Source organism: Podarcis muralis, chromosome 2 (assembly GCF_964188315.1).
Source record: "Podarcis muralis chromosome 2, rPodMur119.hap1.1, whole genome shotgun sequence".
Lineage (NCBI taxonomy): Eukaryota > Metazoa > Chordata > Lepidosauria > Squamata > Lacertidae > Podarcis > Podarcis muralis.
In genome coordinates this window covers 48,230,300-48,247,763 of record NC_135656.1, presented here as the reverse complement: position 1 = coordinate 48,247,763, position 17,464 = coordinate 48,230,300, and the positions used below count along the sequence as shown (strand labels likewise).

At 41.8% G+C, this 17,464-nt stretch overlaps 1 protein-coding gene across 2 annotated transcripts in view; it reads left to right on the top strand.

Annotated features, from left to right (window-relative positions):
- Positions 1-17,241, top strand: part of SLIT3 (slit guidance ligand 3) — a 403,257-nt gene extending 386,016 nt beyond the window's left edge. Inside the window, exons 33-36 of one of the 2 annotated variants that reach the window (XM_028717493.2) lie at positions 10,007-10,161; positions 10,872-11,157; positions 12,124-12,332; positions 14,048-17,241. In XM_028717493.2, the coding sequence (XP_028573326.2) occupies positions 10,007-10,161; positions 10,872-11,157; positions 12,124-12,332; positions 14,048-14,286 (889 nt within the window). In that variant the 3' untranslated portion in view covers positions 14,287-17,241. Of the gene's footprint in view, positions 1-10,006; positions 10,162-10,871; positions 11,158-12,123; positions 12,333-14,044 lie in introns of both variants that reach the window. The other variant, XM_028717492.2, reaches the window with a different exon arrangement.
- Positions 17,242-17,464: the final 223 nt, after the last annotated feature.

Here is a 17,464-nt window from a genome sequence, read left to right as displayed (position 1 = left end):
TCCATGGGGCTGTCCCTGAATAAGTTTTGCCGAACTCATAGTCATGGACATGCCTTAGACCTGGTGTTCATCTCTAGTGACGTGGGTGATCTGACACTAAGTAAAAGTGAAACAAAAGAAGTGCCATGGTCAGATCACTTCCTGGTGCAACTGGACTTCTCCGCGACCCTTCCCCTCTGCAGGGAGGTGGGACCAATTCGGATGGTCCGCCCCGCCACTTAATGGATCCAAATGGTTTCCAGAGAGTGGTAGGGGATGCTTTATCCCATGTTGATGGCCTTTCAGCTGATTCCCTGGTGGCCTGCTGGAATGCGGAGTTAACCAGAGCTATCAACTGTCTGGCTCCGAAGCGCCCTCTCCGATTGCATGGAGCCCAGACAGCCCTGTGGTTTTCTTTGGAGCTGAGGGCGATGAAACAATCGCTGAGACGGCTAGAGCGTCGGTGGCAGAAAACTCACTCCGAATCTGACCGGACACAGGTTAGAGCTCATCGTCGAGCCTACCAAGTGGCGATAGCGATGGCGAAGAAGACTTTCTTCACCGCCTCTATTGCATCTGTAGAAAATAGTAGCAGGAGACTCTTTCAGGTGGTTCACAATTTAACGGAACCACCTTTACCACCGGGGCCTTGTAAAGACCCCAAGATCTCCTGCAATGATTTTGCAAAGTTTTTTTGCAGATAAAATCACTCATATTCAGAAGGAGCTAGACACCACCATGGGAGCAGGGCTGGGGCAGGAGAGTGCTAGAGCTCTGTCTGGTCAAGTTGCATGGAATCAATTTCAATCCGTTACCCCCGAGGATGTGGACAGGCTGCTTGGACGCGTGAAACCAACCACCTGTCTCCTTGATCCTTGCCCATCCTGGCTAATAAAAGCAAGCCGGGAAGGGCTGGGCGATGGTCTCTGCGGGGTGGTGAATGCTTCCCTCTGTGAGGGAACATTCCCAGATTCGCTGAAAGAGGCGGTCATTAAACCGCTTCTTAAAAAAACATCTTTAGACCCGGCCAGTATGGCAAACTATCGCCCAGTCTCAAATCTTCCATTCTTGGGCAAGGTGATTGAGCGCGTGGTTGCTGAACAACTCCAGGCACGCCTGGAGGATGCGGACCATTTGGATCCCTTCCAATTCAGGCCTCATCATGGGACTGAAACTGCCTTGGTCGCGCTGGTTGATGATCTCCGGCGAGCTAGGGACAAAGGTGAGAGTTGTTTCCTAGTTCTGCTGGATCTCTCAGCGGCCTTTGATACAATTGACCATAACATCCTTCTGGACCGTCTAGAGGGGCTGGGAGCTGGGGGCACTGTTATACAGTGGTTTCGCTCCTTCCTCCTGGGTCGTGTTCAGAAAGTGGTGGTGGGGGATGAGTGTTCAGACCCCTGGGCCCTCACTTGTGGGGTGCCTCAGGGTTCCGTCCTCTCCCCCATGCTTTTTAACATCTATATGAAGCCGCTGGGAGAGATCATCAGGGGGTTTGGACTGGGTGTCCATCAATATGCAGATGATACCCAGCTCTACCTCTCTTTAAAATCAGAACCAGTGAAGGCGGTGAAGGTCCTGTGTGAGTGCCTGGAGGCGGTTAGAGGATGGATGGCGGCTAATGGATTGAAGTTGAATCCTGACAAGACAGAAGTACTGTTTTGGGGGGAGGCGGGCTGGTGTGGAGGACTCCCTGGTTCTGAATAGGGTAACTGTGCCCCTGAAGGACCAGGTGCACAGCCTGGGAGTCATTTTGGACTCACAGCTGTCCATGGAGGTGCAGGCCAATTCTGTATCCAGGGCAGCTGTCTACCAACTCCACCTGGTACGCAGGCTGAGACCCTATCTGCCCGCGGACTGTCTCACCAGAGTGGTGCATGCTCTAGTTATCTCCCGCTTGAACTACTGCAATGCGCTCTACGTGGGGCTACCTTTGAACGTGACTCGGAAACTACAACTAATCCAGAATGCGGCAGCTAGACTGGTGACTGGGGGCAGCCGCCGAGACCACATAACACCGGTCTTGAAAGACCTACATTGGCTCCCAGTAAGTTTCCGAGCACAATTCAAAGTGCTGGTGCTGACCTTTAAAGCCCTAAACGGCCTCGGTCCAGTATATCTGAAGGAGCGTCTCCTCCCCCATCGTTCTGCCCGGACGCTGAGGTCCAGCTCTGAGGCCCTTCTGGCGGTTCCCTCACTGCGAGAGGCCAAGTTACAGGGAACCAGGCAGAGGGCCTTCTCGGTAGTGGCGCCCGCCCTGTGGAACGCCCTCCCATCAGATGTCAAAGCGATAAATAACTACCTGACATTCAGAAGCCATCTTAAGGCAGCCCTGTTCAGGGAAGTTTTTAATCTGTGATATTTTAGTGTATTTTTGGTTTCTATGGAAGCCGCCCAGAGTGGCTGGGGAAACCCAGCCAGATGGGCGGGGTACAAATAATAAATTATTATTATTATTATTATTATTATTATTATTATTTTCTTAACATAGGGCTGGGGACCCTGCAACCTGCAGGCTGGATCAGACCTACCCCCCCCAAAAAAAAACAACCCCACCATTTGAAGTAACCTGTCAAGAACCCTCTCTCTGGCTGTTCACTTTCAGAGCAGGTGAAAAGGGAGAGGTGCTGGATGTGCATGCATGCTGGGTGTATGTGTATGTAAGGTGGGGGGGATACGGTCTGTATGTGTGGTGAATGCAGTGAGCATGTTCAAGAAGAAGAAGTTGTGTTCAGTGGCTACTTTGGCTATGTTCACTGCTGGCATGTGAATATCAGAGGACTGAACAAACTTGAATGTGACTCTCTGGCCAAAAAGTTAGTAGCTTCTTGGTTAAGGCAATTGTTAAGTTGCATTTTATGCAGTAAGCAGCAAGTAAATGCAATCAATAATAAAATAAAATGCAAAAACAAATACTTTAATAAAAGACCAGTTGGCAGCCTGTGAAGGTTATTTGCTTGCTGCTACTCCACTGGGAGCTCAAAATGTTTTATGGGTTTGCAGAATGATAACCCGTTCCTAGATCTCTCATCTCATTTCATCTCATATGAAACATAGAGCGGGTACTGAAAATTCACTGGAACAAATTTGGGGATTCCTCCTTGGATGAAAGTCCTGAGGGAAAGTGTTTTCATTTGAGATATGCAAATTAGATGAAACATACACTCAGGTACAAGAAATAACAAATCAGTTAAACTATCAACAAAGCAAATCGTATGCATTTCAAGCTGCACTCTTCAGGAATACTTAAATAGATGTATAAATAAATGCAGTGCTTGCTCCGCTGATTCTGTTTATGAATGCTACTTTTAATGTATTGATTTGGGGTTTATATTATATTTCTCTTTCCTTTCTAAGTAGCTTGATTATTTATTTGAATTGGAGAAAGGGATGGAAGTATTAAAATGATAACTACACATTATATTAAGCACATGATTTAACTGGACATTCTGTTTGTTTAACAAAAGCAGCTGTGATCTGGTTTAGGACTGTAGTACACAGGGAGATGAGATTTAACCCCTTTCATCCCTGCAGCATTATCCTGCAAAAATATAACCACATAACAGATTAGAATGGGTATCCCTCCAGATCATATTATTCTGTACAGATATTGTGTAATACATTATTTAAGGTATGCTTAAACAGACATGCATGCTGCTAAAATGTGAGCGTTCTTGCATATAATTTTTTGGGATGCATTAGATTTTTGAGACATACATTGCCCTCTAGATCTCCATGCAAGTAACTGAGAAATCCTTTTTATTTGCTTGATTTCTTTTAGCTCTACTGGAAATGTTGAACCTTGGGCAGCATGTTGCCACCCAACTAATAAAGGGAAAGCAATTTCATTTCCTGGCTAGCTATCTGGTTTCTAAAGAGACAGCAGAGTGATTTTTTCCCCCCAGCTTCCAGTTTCAGCTAAATATCTTCATTTTTCTGCTTTCCATTCAAAGCTGGGAACATTTTTAATTATATCCGGCACTAATCACTGTCAACAGAGTATCTCCAAGTGAATAAAGCAGGTGCATGTCTTTTCAGAAGAAGAAAAAGTTATTATAAACCACTTCTGGATTAAAAACTTCCTTTTGAATACATTTACATTTTTCCCCTTTAGTCTTAATCATTATTTCTGTATTGATCTGTACTATGCAAACAAATTTAAGTCCTAGCCACTTACGCCTATTTCAATCCTGAATGTAAAAATGCTGGAAATAGTTTCTTGCAAATATTATATAGGAATGTCATTCTTGCCTTATATTTGGTAACAGAAGCTGTTACCAAATAGCTGTTCCCTATGGGTCAAATTACATGTGACATTTAATCATGTGAAAGCTGTCCCTGAGGTTTATGGTTCTTTGCTGAAGTTTATGTCAGACATTCAAATGGGAAGAAGGAGTGCTTATCTCTCTCGCTTTTTCTTCTCAAAATTTCCCCCACTCCTTTTTTTGCCTGGGGTGGGGAGCAATACCATATGAAAAACTGACTAAGCATCATATATAATTTGAGGGGTTTTCTTTCTTTTTTTTAACCAAGTAACTGACCACTGCATCAATTGAAGAGTATAGACTGGTGACTGGGGGTGGCTGCCGAGACCATATAATACCGGTCTTGAAAGACCTACATTGGCTCCCAGTACGTTTCCGAGCATAATTCAAAGTGTTGGTGTTGACCTTTAAAGCCCTAAACAGCCTCGGCCCAGTATACCTGAAGGAGCGTCTCCACCCCCATCGTTCTGCCCGGACGCTGTGGTCCAGAGCAGAGGGCCTTCTCAGTAGTGGCGCCCGCCCTGTGGAACGCCCTCCCATCAGATGTCAAAGAGATAAACAACTACCTGACATTCAGGACGACATCTGAAGGCAGCCCTGTTCAGGGAAGTTTTTAATGTGTGACATCTTAGTGTATTTTTGGTCTTTGTGGAAGCCGCCCACAGTGGCTGGGGAAACCCAGCCAGATGGGTGGGGTACAAATAATAAATTATTATTATTATTATTATTATTATTATTATTAAGCATTATAGTTATTTATTGCAAGTTAGCTCAGACTAAGAATCCTAGCAAACTCTAGTCAGGAAAATAATTGCTGGGTTTAGGAGACAACAGAGGGAAACTAATGTTTATGTTTGTAAGGGAGACAATAGTATGTTCATTGCATGTTGACGTCATGTTGTTCCAGACCATGTTTATTGCTTGTCTGGTGCACTTTATTGAAAGATACTAACAAGGATGGGGAACCTTTTTCAGCCCGAAGGCCACATTGCCTACTGGGTATTGTTCTGGGGGCTACATGAGAATACACCAACAAACCTGACCTTGAGCATAGATTTATTCCATTCAGCTTTCAGTTCTCAACTTGGGTTCCAGGGAGCAGAGTCTCTGCTTCTTTCTGAATACTGTATCTGTTTTAAGAAATTCCTGTTGTGGATATCAGTCCACAACAAAGGAAGGGTGAAATATGTGTGCGAATAAACCAATAACAATAATAAATAATTCGACCCTCATTCTATCATAGTCCTGGTTACCCAGTTCTGTTCTTCCATGAAAATGTCGATGAATCACAAATTTGTTTTGACACATCAGTTTAATACAATACCTCCCTGAAAACTGGAATCGGGTCGCTGGATGTGATAACTGCTGATGTCAGCTACTTTCCATACATTTTGTTTGTGTGTGTGTGCGTGTTGGAGGGGGGTCATTTTATAGGCAGATAGAACAACATCCTTTAAAAAGGCAAATCTAATGCAACTATTTTGAAGTGTGTTTATATTTCAATGAGGTTTTTTTAAGCATATATTGTGAATTCCAGAAGAATGGTTTCAAACAAGGCAGATTCCACTTATTGTACAGCATTTTAATAGTTTTACTGGAACTTAGCCCAAAGTAAAAACTTGAGGACTGTTTCTAATTGGTTGGCAGAAAGTTGCTAAGACAAGCTTTGGCTTTATGAATCCAAACACAAAGTTGGTGCTGATCCAATTCCTATTTTAAATTCCCCCTCTTTCTCTCTCTCACACGCACATACACACATTGCTATTTCTTATTTAATTTCTTATCAAAATAATCCTTGAAAAAGTGCTAGATGTGTTTGCAATCCTAGATCATTTACAGATGTTCAGATCTTATTACATTTTTCCTTTGACAATTGTACAGCTCAGTTTCATTCTTCTCAGTTCCTAGAAAGCTTTAAGTTCCGTGGTACTTTATCCTGCCCCAGCTCAATTTTTCTGCCAAGCTGTTTACATTTTGATTTGAGATGATCGGGTAGTTCACTGTGTAAATATGAAAGTCACCATCACCCTTTGCCTGAAATTGCCTTTCAGTAATGCTCTACTGCCACCTAGAAGTCAAATGTTAGACTGCACCTTAATTGCATACTATGCAACTTCATTTCCCAAGACTGTGTACTTGACAAAATCACCTATGTCAACATAGTTTTCACTGACTGTATCTGTCTGAAGACAATGCATACACTAGCATTGACAGTATTCTGATTTATGCTAGATATTGACTTCATCAGTTTGGTAGCTAATTCAACAAATTATTTGCCTTATTCGGGTAGTTGCACAACTGAAGAGGAAGAGCAATGTAGTGCAAATAAATCCTTGACATAATGCACTGTTTTGAGAGAATGGTCTGAAAACCACCTGGTTGACAACTGACCTCCCATTTTCACAAAACCCTGTAACCATAGGCAATAGCCCTCTTCTCCCTTCAAGGCACAGTCAGTGTGCACTGTTGGCCCAACTGTGATGCACTGTTCAGTGTCTGTGGCTTTCTTCCCTTCATCTCTCGCCAAGCCACTGTCTCCAACTGCCTCAGACGATTGTTGACTCCCCTATAGCAGCAGCAAGCCAGGCTCTCTAGGAAGAAACATTCACATAAGCACTTATCATCTTGAAAGGGAATCCTTTCTTGGAATCCAGAGTTGTCTTTTTGAGGGTACAGCAATTGTATTTAACAAAATGCAATTTTTCAAGTGCTCCTTGGAGCATTAGTAGGATGGTCTTTAATTATACATTATCAGCTTTAAAACTCTGGGGCACAATCCAACCAGAGTCCCATTTATATGTCCCATTGGTTTATATCGCATAGGCTTGATCATACATTTAGCTTTCCCATTGAATGCAATGGAGATTACATGCTTAACTTGGACTGGATCATGCCCTTTTCGTCCACTCTTTTTCAATAAAGTTTAAGTAAATGCTATTTCACATCGAATGGCAGACCACCACAATGCTTCATCACAAATTGCTTTTGAATCTCACTTTCTCAGTTTAAAAGAAACCGTTTTCCATGTGGCAGGCAGGTGCTACTGCCTGGTAATGTTAAAGCTATGGACAGAGGCCATGATTGCAGCTATGATACATTCACACTAATAGTTTCCTGCATGTTTGTAATGGTCAGTGTCTCTCTGGTGGATAGGCATCATCCATCACTTGTGGTGGTTGAATGTTTTGTTACCTCTACAATATCAAAAATCATTTATAGAATGATTTGGTAATAGTGGCAATAGCAGTAAAAGCTATGCACTTCAGAATAGCTACTGCTGACCCTTGAGTCAGAAATAGCTGATCATTTCCTTTTTAAATGCAGCATATTTCTTTATTTGATGAAGTGTGTACTTCAGAATAGTGGTAAACAGTAAAATGAGGAGCAGTCCGTTGTTTAATCCACACTGAAGGATGATGAGAAGTAAAATGCTTTGCCTTCAAATACATGTTATGTATTACCACATTTTCAGCAATAATAATAATAATAATAATAATAATAATAATAATAATAATAATTTGTACCCCACCCATCTGACTGGGTTACCCCAACAGCTTAATTTGTGTAAATGGTAACGGTAAAGGACCTCTGAACGGTCCAGTCAAAGGTGACTTTGGGGTGCGGCACTGATCTCTGCTTTCAGGCCGAGGGACCTGGCGTTTGTCTACAGACAGCTTTCTGGGTCATGTGGCCAGCATGGCTAAATCACTTCTGGTGCAATGGAGCACCGTGTCAAAAGCCAAAGCACATGGAAAGGCCGTTTACCTTCCAGGTGCAATGGTACCTATTTATCTACTTGCACTGGTATGCTTTGGAACTGCTAGGTTGGGATGAGGTAGGACAGAGCAACAGGAGCTTAGCCTGATTCAAACTGCCAACCTTGCGATCAGGAAGCCCAAGAGGCTGTGGTCTAGACCACAGCGCCACCCGTGTCCCCATTTGTGTAGTTTTTATAGTCGGGGCATCCAGGTCAGTTTGGACTTCTAGACCGGGTCCTAGATTTCTGATTGTTACAAGTTTTGGGTGAAAACATTTTTATTATTGGTTATGATGTCCTCATTCATTAAATTGCTAGACAGACATTACAAATATTTTAAAAAAAAAAAAGACTGGCTATGACGACAGACTTAAAGTCTAATTAAAGACAGGACACACTGGAGGCAACTGAAGCAAGGGAAAGGGACTTTTCATCTTGTCAGAATTCTGTTACTAAAATTTAGAAATATGAGCCCAATGAGGGCTAAAAAGATTTTTGAAATGGAAAACTATTTAAAAATTAGAATTTTTAATAATGTTGAAATATTCTTCCATTTTATTCAAGTAAAATTCAAACTTTCTTTTGTGCTCCACCAAGACATATGGGCCTCTATATAATCCTGTTAATCAGAGCATTTAAAACTTAATCTCAAAAGGCCATATGCTGCAGAGGACCCAGTGATTTATGTCTGTGCACTCTGGCCAGAAATAAAAACCAGCAGTGCTAAATACTGTAGTGTTATCTTCTGACAAATGACTGTGGTTTTGACTTCTTCAGATAAGAGGGCTGAGTTGGGAGAAGGGAGACTGTTGCTGTATACATCGATTCTACTTCAAAAGTTCAAAGGTCATTAATTATGCTGCCTCAGCATAAGCAGCTCCTCCCATCACAAGAATTTGAGTGGCTGTGTTTATACCACCACATGGAAGTCCCAGTTCACACACCTGACAATACCAGCCGGTTCATATGCTCATGCAATAGTTGTGCGTGTGAAGCCCAACATGTTTTGAGAGTCAACGGGTATTCTCCTGACCTGGCCTATGTAATAGCCCCAGTGAGAAGAATCAAATGTTATTTTTCACCCTATCACATCAGAACTATCAGCACATCCCGCTGAGGTTTCAGCTGGAGTCCATTTCTCTCTGGCAAGCTTTACAGTAAGCTTTCATAAGTGCTGCCATTACCATCACCACATGGCTTAGATCAGGCATAGGCAAACTCAGCCCTCCAGGTGTTTTGGGACTACAACTCCCATCATCCCTAGCTAACAGGACCAGTGGTCAGGGATGATGGGAGTTGTAGTCCCAAAACATCTGGAGGGCCGAGTTTGCCTATGCATGGCTTAGACTATTCTCCCAAATCCAGTCAGCTCTAGTGCTGCACTCTCTTACTCCAGACCAAGTAGCTAGTTCCTGGCTACTCTACACACGTAATCAGGAATCAGTACCATTAAGATAATTGTGTGTTCATACGATAATTGTGTTCGTATGTTAGCTTAGGTTTCTAATCCTGGTTACAGAATAGAACATGAAAAACATGGTCACCATGATTCTCAATAACAAAGGGTGTAAGTCGGGTGCAGTTCCTTGCTAAGAACTTCTCACAGTTTTTAAACAAGATATTAGCAGTGGGGTAGGGATTGGATTGGCCCATTGTAATAGTTTAGCCCTCCCCATGTCATTTTCTTGATACCATATTTTTTGCTCTATAAGATGCACTTTTCCCCTCCAAAAAAGTAAGGGGAAATGTGTGTGCGTCTTATGGAGCGAATGCAGGCTCCATGGCTTCAGGGATAGCCACCCGAAGCCTCCGGAGCACAGCGGGAGATTGTTAGAGGATCACTGTGCCTCAGTTTGCATTGTTTTGGAAAGTGCAAATTTGATAGATTCAGCTTTAAATGTGTACTGAATCATATTTCTTCTCCGACTATAGTAGAAGCCTGAATATTATAGTTAACCTCCTAATTTCCCCTTTTTTTCTCTCCCCCCCCCCCTCACTCTTTCAGTGTGGAAACAGTAAATGATGGGCAGTTTCACAGTGTGGAGTTGGTAATGTTGAACCAAACACTGAATTTGGTTGTGGATAAAGGAGCTCCCAAGAGTCTTGGCAAAATGCAGAAACAGCCTATAGTTGACGAAGATACTCCACTCTACATTGGAGGTAAGTTCAGTTTTTGACTGTTACTGAGAATCAAACCAAATATAACAATGGAAGAGCCACAATTGCATATATATTTTTATAAATGATAGATGCAACTGTAGGGCTGAAGTGGTGGGGGAAATTATTTTTCCAGTTCAAATTACCTTGCCAGAACAGGTATTTTTCCCATAAGGAAAAGTATAGTTCCAGGGGGACAATTCAGATTTGGAAAATGGCAGAGGCAAAAGGGTTAAAACTCATTTTTTGTGCCACAGTCCCTATCCCAATCAAACTTTCACCCCAACTGGCAGCTTCATTTACTTTTTTTTTTTTTTTTAAAGAAACAAATAAATGCAAAAATCTGTTCCTGGGGGTATTTGTCTAATCTCTCTTGGGAGGGAGCTCCACAAGCTGAGCTGAGCACTGTTTTGAACCTGGGCCACAGTGTCCAAACCTATTAGTTTAACCATTGTAATTTGTTTTGTTTGTACATAAGGTATTTATGTATATTTGAAAATCCAGTATGACTTATACTTTGGAATAAGATACCAAACAATCATGCTTAAGAAATGATGGAACAGGAGGGGTGTAAAGGGGTGTACATTGCGAACTACTACTATTCACTTACCTAATTCCCCAGTGTGACCATCCCATTTCATTGACACATATTTCCCAGAATACCTTGAAGATGCTGAAGTATTCCCTAAAGTGTTTTGCTATGTTCCTTGCAGGCATCCCTACATCCACGGGGCTGTCTTCGCTGCGGCAGGGCACAGAGAGGACAACCAGCGGTTTCCATGGGTGCATTCATGATGTCCGCATTAATAATGAACTGCAAGATTTCAAAGATCTACCACATCAGTCAGTAGGGGTCCTTCCTGGTTGCAAGTCCTGTAACATTTGCAAACATGGCATCTGTCGCTCTCTTGAGAAGACAAGTGTTGTCTGCGAGTGTCATCCAGGCTGGACTGGATCACTCTGTGACCAAGAAGTTAAAGATCCCTGCCACAACAGCAAGTAAGGGTGCTTCCAGACTGTTGCTATTTTCAGGTGGGATTCAATCACATACAAGCAAATCAAGTTTGCTTAATTAAAGTTGATTTAGCACTATTTCACAACAAACCTCCTAAAATAGGATTTTTTTGCAATAAGGAAAGGAACAGGGAGATGCACTAAGAAAACATTTTCCTCTCATGTAAAAATCAGAATGAATGCTGAATAAATATCTGACATTGTCTGGTCTCTAGACAATGCATACAAACTAGGGAAAATGATTGATAAATAGGTTGCCTGGAAGTAACCTAAGTTTCCCTCTGTGTTGAATGGAAAACAGGGCAGGGGGAATGGGATATTTATGCACCAGTCAACAAACATGCTGAGAAAATGTGTGGGAGCCTGCGCCTGTCTCCCCCTCCCACCCCACAATGGTATGTTTTATGGAGAGCGAGTTAAATTTCAGATTATTTCTCATATGTATATTTAGAACTGTGGATTTAAAATATGAGTCACAAAAACAACTACCGTTCTTTCTGGTTTCTAAATCTCCATAGTATCTCCTTGTGCTTGCTGTGGACTAAGTGCTACTCATACATGCATGTTTTTCGCAACCAGCTCACAATGTCAGCTCACATTTTTTCCATTTAATCTGGATTAATCCTTTCCATGAAAAATCCAATAAGTTTAAAAAAATAATGCCAACAACTCATTTGTGATATCAAGCCTCATCTGTAAGCCACAGAATCTACACTTTGGGGATGTTGACATTTATTGTACAGCATTTATCTGAGGCTTTTATGCACCACTTTTCACCATCTGATCCCAAAGCAGTTTCTATATAGAAAAGCACCACAGAATAAAACATCAAAACTTACAATTAAACCATTCATAAAAATCAACTACAGTTTCATTCCATTTCTGGAAGCTCTTTGTTCAGCTTGTGGTAGACACAAATTAGCTTTCTCTCTTTTTCTTCTTTTCTCCAAGATGCCTCCATGGTAAATGCATAGCCACCACCTCTGCTTACACATGTAAGTGTGTAGAAGGTTACATGGGCATGTATTGCGACAGAAAGAACGATTCCTCCAACTCCTGTAGAGGTCTGAAATGTATCCATGGGCAGTGTAAGATCTCAGCACATGGGGAGCCCTCTTGTGAATGTGATCCAAATTACAGTGGAGAGCGCTGTGATAGAGGTTGGTATAATTGCAACTTGTGTGCTGTGTGCTTTGCCTTTACCTGTTTTGTTCATTAACACATGAGTATAAGTGAAAAGAGTTCTGCAGATTTTTTTTCTATTCCAGAGTCAATTACCATGTTAATACTGTATTTCACATAGTGAGATGGCAAACTTTAAAAAAAGATGAAACACATCTTGGGTGGGTTCGATTGATAGCAACTTGCTTTCTAGGGTCCACTTAGCACCAAAGAAACATCCGTTTCTTTCATACATTTAAATGTATGAACATATGATCAAATGGCAGACGCATGAAGAATCTGTGGGAGTGTTCTCATCTCTCCCAGCCAACCTATGCCACTCAGTGCATGCAGTTATCTCCAAGCTATCACTCTCTTGAGAGCTCTGGAGGGCCAGAGGTTATCTGCTCCTGGTCAGCTCTGACTGCCATCACCTCTCCATGGTTTTAGATAGGAGCCTTTCTCAGGCCTACCTGGAATAGGGATGCTAGGAATTAAATCTGGGAACTTTTGCACGGAAAGTATGTGAACTACCATCTATGACTCCTCCCTAAACATGTGTCCAATCACTGAGAATAAAACATATTATCAACTCATGACTAGGATGGGCGGTCTGCCAAGTTCATCAGCAAATTCTTTTTCTCAGTTTGTTGCAATTTGGTAAAGATTTTAATGAAGAAAATAATTTACTGTAGCCAGGAAATAAACAGGAAGAACCTCCGGCATGCAGCTAGTAGTAGCTTTCTAGCTAAAAGATAGCAACATAGCTCTTCTACATGCCTTCTGTCCCAAAGAACTAGTTGGATAAGTCCCAATAATGCCAATAAGTACACATGGTTCAGTGCATGATTAATCCAAATAAAATAGTCATCTGGTCTCTTAAAATATAGGAGCTAAAGTTAAGATAGTCCTGCACAGAAAAAGGGAAGAGGCACTGATACAAAACCCACCCACTGATGGGGTATGAGATGGGGTATGATTCTGGTTCTTCCGTGCTAGCAGCTTCTATGCTGGGACGGAAATGGGTGGTATGTTCAGAAGACCTCCCACCCCCCAAGTACCGTTGCTTACCTGTATGAGATACTTGGTTCTTATGTCCCGCGTCACAGCAATGGACCTGAGATTTCTGTTGGGGACTTTTATCTAGACCCACAGTTCACTGGTGGATAATGTACACATGGACACGAGTATTTAGGTTTATGGGTTCAAATAGGCCACAACTTGATCCGGCGAAGGACGAGAGAGGAGCGCTCCCTGGCCACGCTGCGGTTTAAATTACCTGCGGCTACGCCTCCCGGCAGTGCTGATTGGTCAGCAGGGCCACGCCTGGGTGGGGCCCTGCCCAGTGACGCAGCCCAGATGGCAGCAAGTGGGGCGTCAATCTCCACCCCCTGCCGGATCACTGCAGGGGCCCCAATGGCTGCAACGCTACCCACCAGAAAAGGCTAATGGACTTGCTGCATATTGGGCTGTGATTTGATGCAGAATCCCATCTTCTACCGTGACAATGTGTGGAATTCAAAGTAGTATTGTGGAAACTGCTGTCATAGCTATCTAGAACCAGAATATCTTCAAAATACTCTGGTATTAAGTGCACTTTGTAGCAATCTGATCTTGGCATAAGCCAAGGATAGGGTTGTGGTTTGGATTCATGTTCTGGATGTTCAAACAAATGATAAGATTTCTGAAAACATGTATTTGTTTGTTCTAGCAGAGAATCAGTGCCAAGGAGAGATTATCCGCGAATTCATCCGGAAGCAACAAGGTTCGATTGCATGCGTCTCCCTGGTCAAAGTGCCTCGTGTGGAATGTCATGGCAGTTGTGGGAATGATCAGTGCTGCATTGCCCTCAGGAGCAAAAGGCGGAAATATGGCTTCCAGTGTGTGGATGGCTCCTCCTTCACAGAAGAGCTAGAGAGGCATGTGGAATGTGGCTGTGCAAAGTGTTTATAAACAGCTGATCCACCTCTTTGCCCCTTTGTATCGACTCAGATGTGCTATCAAAAACAGGACCTATTTACTTTTAAGTGAAGAAGAGAATATTAAGTATATTGTAAAATAAGCAAAAAATAGAAGTTATTTTTATTATGAAAAGTGACTATTTTCATCTTTTATTATATAAAGTATCTGACCGTTTTGGGTATATGTATCATATAGTGAGTTATTTTTACTATGGATTTTTTTTACAGTTGTAAAAAAGAAAATTGGGGAAAAATTATTCCGAACCTAAACACAGGGAATAATAACAGAGTATAGTTGATAAGCTTTGCACGATGGCCAGACGTGAAGGTAATAAAGAGATTGCCGCAGAAATCACAAAACAAGTCTTTGAAAGGTTCTGGATAGATACACATCTAGGAGCTATAGCTCTCAGGCCCCCTTCCTATCCAGGCATGCTCAGTTAATAGCCCTTTCGGTCGTCCATGGAAATGTTGGTTGTGTTTATCACTATTGTGGATCTGCTTGACTCCATTGCCAAAAAAAAAAAAGGAGCACACCATAATGTTGCCGTGGCTTGAGCCTTACGCACAGATATTATGCACATATTAATGCAATGGTGATAGTAACATGGTGTTTTGTCTTCTGTGTATGATTAATTCCCACACTGTTGTTTTTGTAATTTGTAGCATGGCCACTCTTGCAAAAGCAAAATGAAATGAAGGTTTTGTTTTTTTTAAAAAGTAACAGATGAAAAGTAAGCACTGTGTAACACCTCATCAACAGTAGACGAGATAATCCTGGTACCTGGCACAGCCTTCCCTGGCCATCCAGCACATGGAACAGCAATACCTTGACTCCCATTCTGCATGCGTAGACTATTGCGCATTCTTACGCAAGGGAAGGGCCATAAGGAAATCTCCTGTGGAGGTGACACCCTCTACCTCCAGATGACTTTATGTTTTAGTTTGCAATGCAAAGGATGCACTGAAAGATGCCTTACCAGACTATGACAATCCTTTTTTTTTTATCCCCACATCCTTACTATAGGAGTATTTCACTTACTCCAAGGGTTCTGCCACAGTGCCAATTAAGTAAACACAAATCTATTGTTCATGGCAGTTGGTTTCTGTACATGCTGAATATAAAACTACAAAGTAATGCAGATGACAAATCCTTCTTTAGATTCGAGTCTATCCTACGTAGCCTGAAACATCCTCATGGCAGCTGATTCATACAGCAGTGTGTGGAATGTCTCAACATATAGATTGCATCCATACCACTGCCAGACATTTTAATGGGCTAGCAGTGGCCCACATGGTAAGTCACTCTACATGTTACAGCTGCCATGTGGAGCAGTCACTGTAAGGAGGCTCTTTTACACAGTTTTCACAAGGCAGTCATAACACAGAGACCAGTCTTTGTAAAGGGAAATGTTAACAGAACAAGACAAAGTCCTATTTGTTGACCACCTTAAATGCCTTTGACATTTTGTATACCCACGTCTGGCTTATTTTCTCAAGTCCTTCCCCCCCTTCCTTGCTTGGATGTGTAGTAAGAACAGCCTGTAATTCCAAGGAATCATTGATGAGACAAAGTGGAATATTCAAAAGTGCCTGAGAGAGCTAGTACTCCATGTTCAAGTTTGATCCTGAAATCCTAGCAAGATCCCCTGAACTTGGGATCAAGTCTCTTCACAGCAAAGGATAGCCATATTTATCGGGAACAATGTTTGTCTTTAAAAACAACCATGGGAGTGAATCCCACTAATGACCAGTGCAGCCTCTCCAAACAGAACAGATTTGTATCATGCTACAAGCATTTTACTCCTTTTTCAGATTTCAGGAGTCTGAAAATGCTTAAGAGTCTTTATTATAATTACAGTCTTCTGAAAGCCACAATAGTTTGTTCAGATTTCCTTATGGATTCTCAGGATAATTTCAGACAGGAGGGAAATGACTGATACAATAGTTGCCTTTCAGAATAAATAGTAGTGCATGGAGCCTGCAATCAGTGAAACGTAAAACAATCACTAGTTACTTTGCCAAGAACTGATTGAAATAATACAGTTCAGGAGCTGATGGGGGAGAAAAGGCCGCTATGGAGGGTGGGGGTTGTAATTTTGAGCACAATATGTGATGCTAGAAGCAGCTGGAATTTATAATGTAGAAATGTACCACAATCTGCAGAGACCAAAAGTTTGCAAAAGCAAATGCAACAACACTCTCTTGTGTGAACAAGACTTTGGCAAGTATCCTTTTCTTAATGATTTATTCTTTTTTCATGGCATCTGTTATCCAAGAAGCTATTGCCTCTCTGTTGCTGAGAATGAAAATCCAGCCAGAATAGCCCATTCATAGAGTTGTAATGCTACCAAAGGCTATACACTGCCAAGAAGAAAGTGGGGAAATAATTGTATTAAGATTTAACAAAGTAAAGAAAGGAGGTACGATTTTCATAAGTGTCTTCTTTAAGTACACAAGGTAAAAAAGCCATCAATGTTTTGTGAAATAATTTCAAGAATGTTTCCAAAATTGACAGGCTGAAGAAGAACTAGCCACAGTAGAGTGAGGCTGGCAGTGTTCCATCAGTACATATTTGGTCTCTGTGGTGATTTAGAAGAAAGGACACTTTATTTGTTTTCTACCAGTGGGCAGTTTATACTGTGCTGTGTTTCAGCTGATATGATATGGAATCTTTTGTTTTGTTTCTAAGTGCCAAAAGGTCTATGAAGTTAGTTTTAAAAGTGTTAATTAGATCTCTTTAAACTGCCTAAATGACGGTACGTTTTGGCTATTGTAAATGGAACACAGTAGCTTACTTTAAAAAAAATTAATATAAAGAAAGATGCTAACCCTATAAAAATTGTACATTGGCAATGTGGGTTGCTATGAATTTTGTGTATTTTACTAGATTGTCCTATTGTGATGTATTAAATTTAAGTAAATTGTTGGGTTATGGACAAATGTACCTTGTTCTGTGTTGCTATGCAAGTTATTTTTCTATCCACTAGGTGCACATTTTCACCAGTACTATACTTGCTTTAATTGAGTGAGCGCCTCTGGTAGCTGCCCATCTAGCTACACAGTTCACGGAATTCATTGTAGCACGTCCAATAGAGGACAAAGCATATGTGGATGAACGTATGGAAGAAGGTGTTGCTTAATATATACAGGTCCCAAGCCGTTTAGAG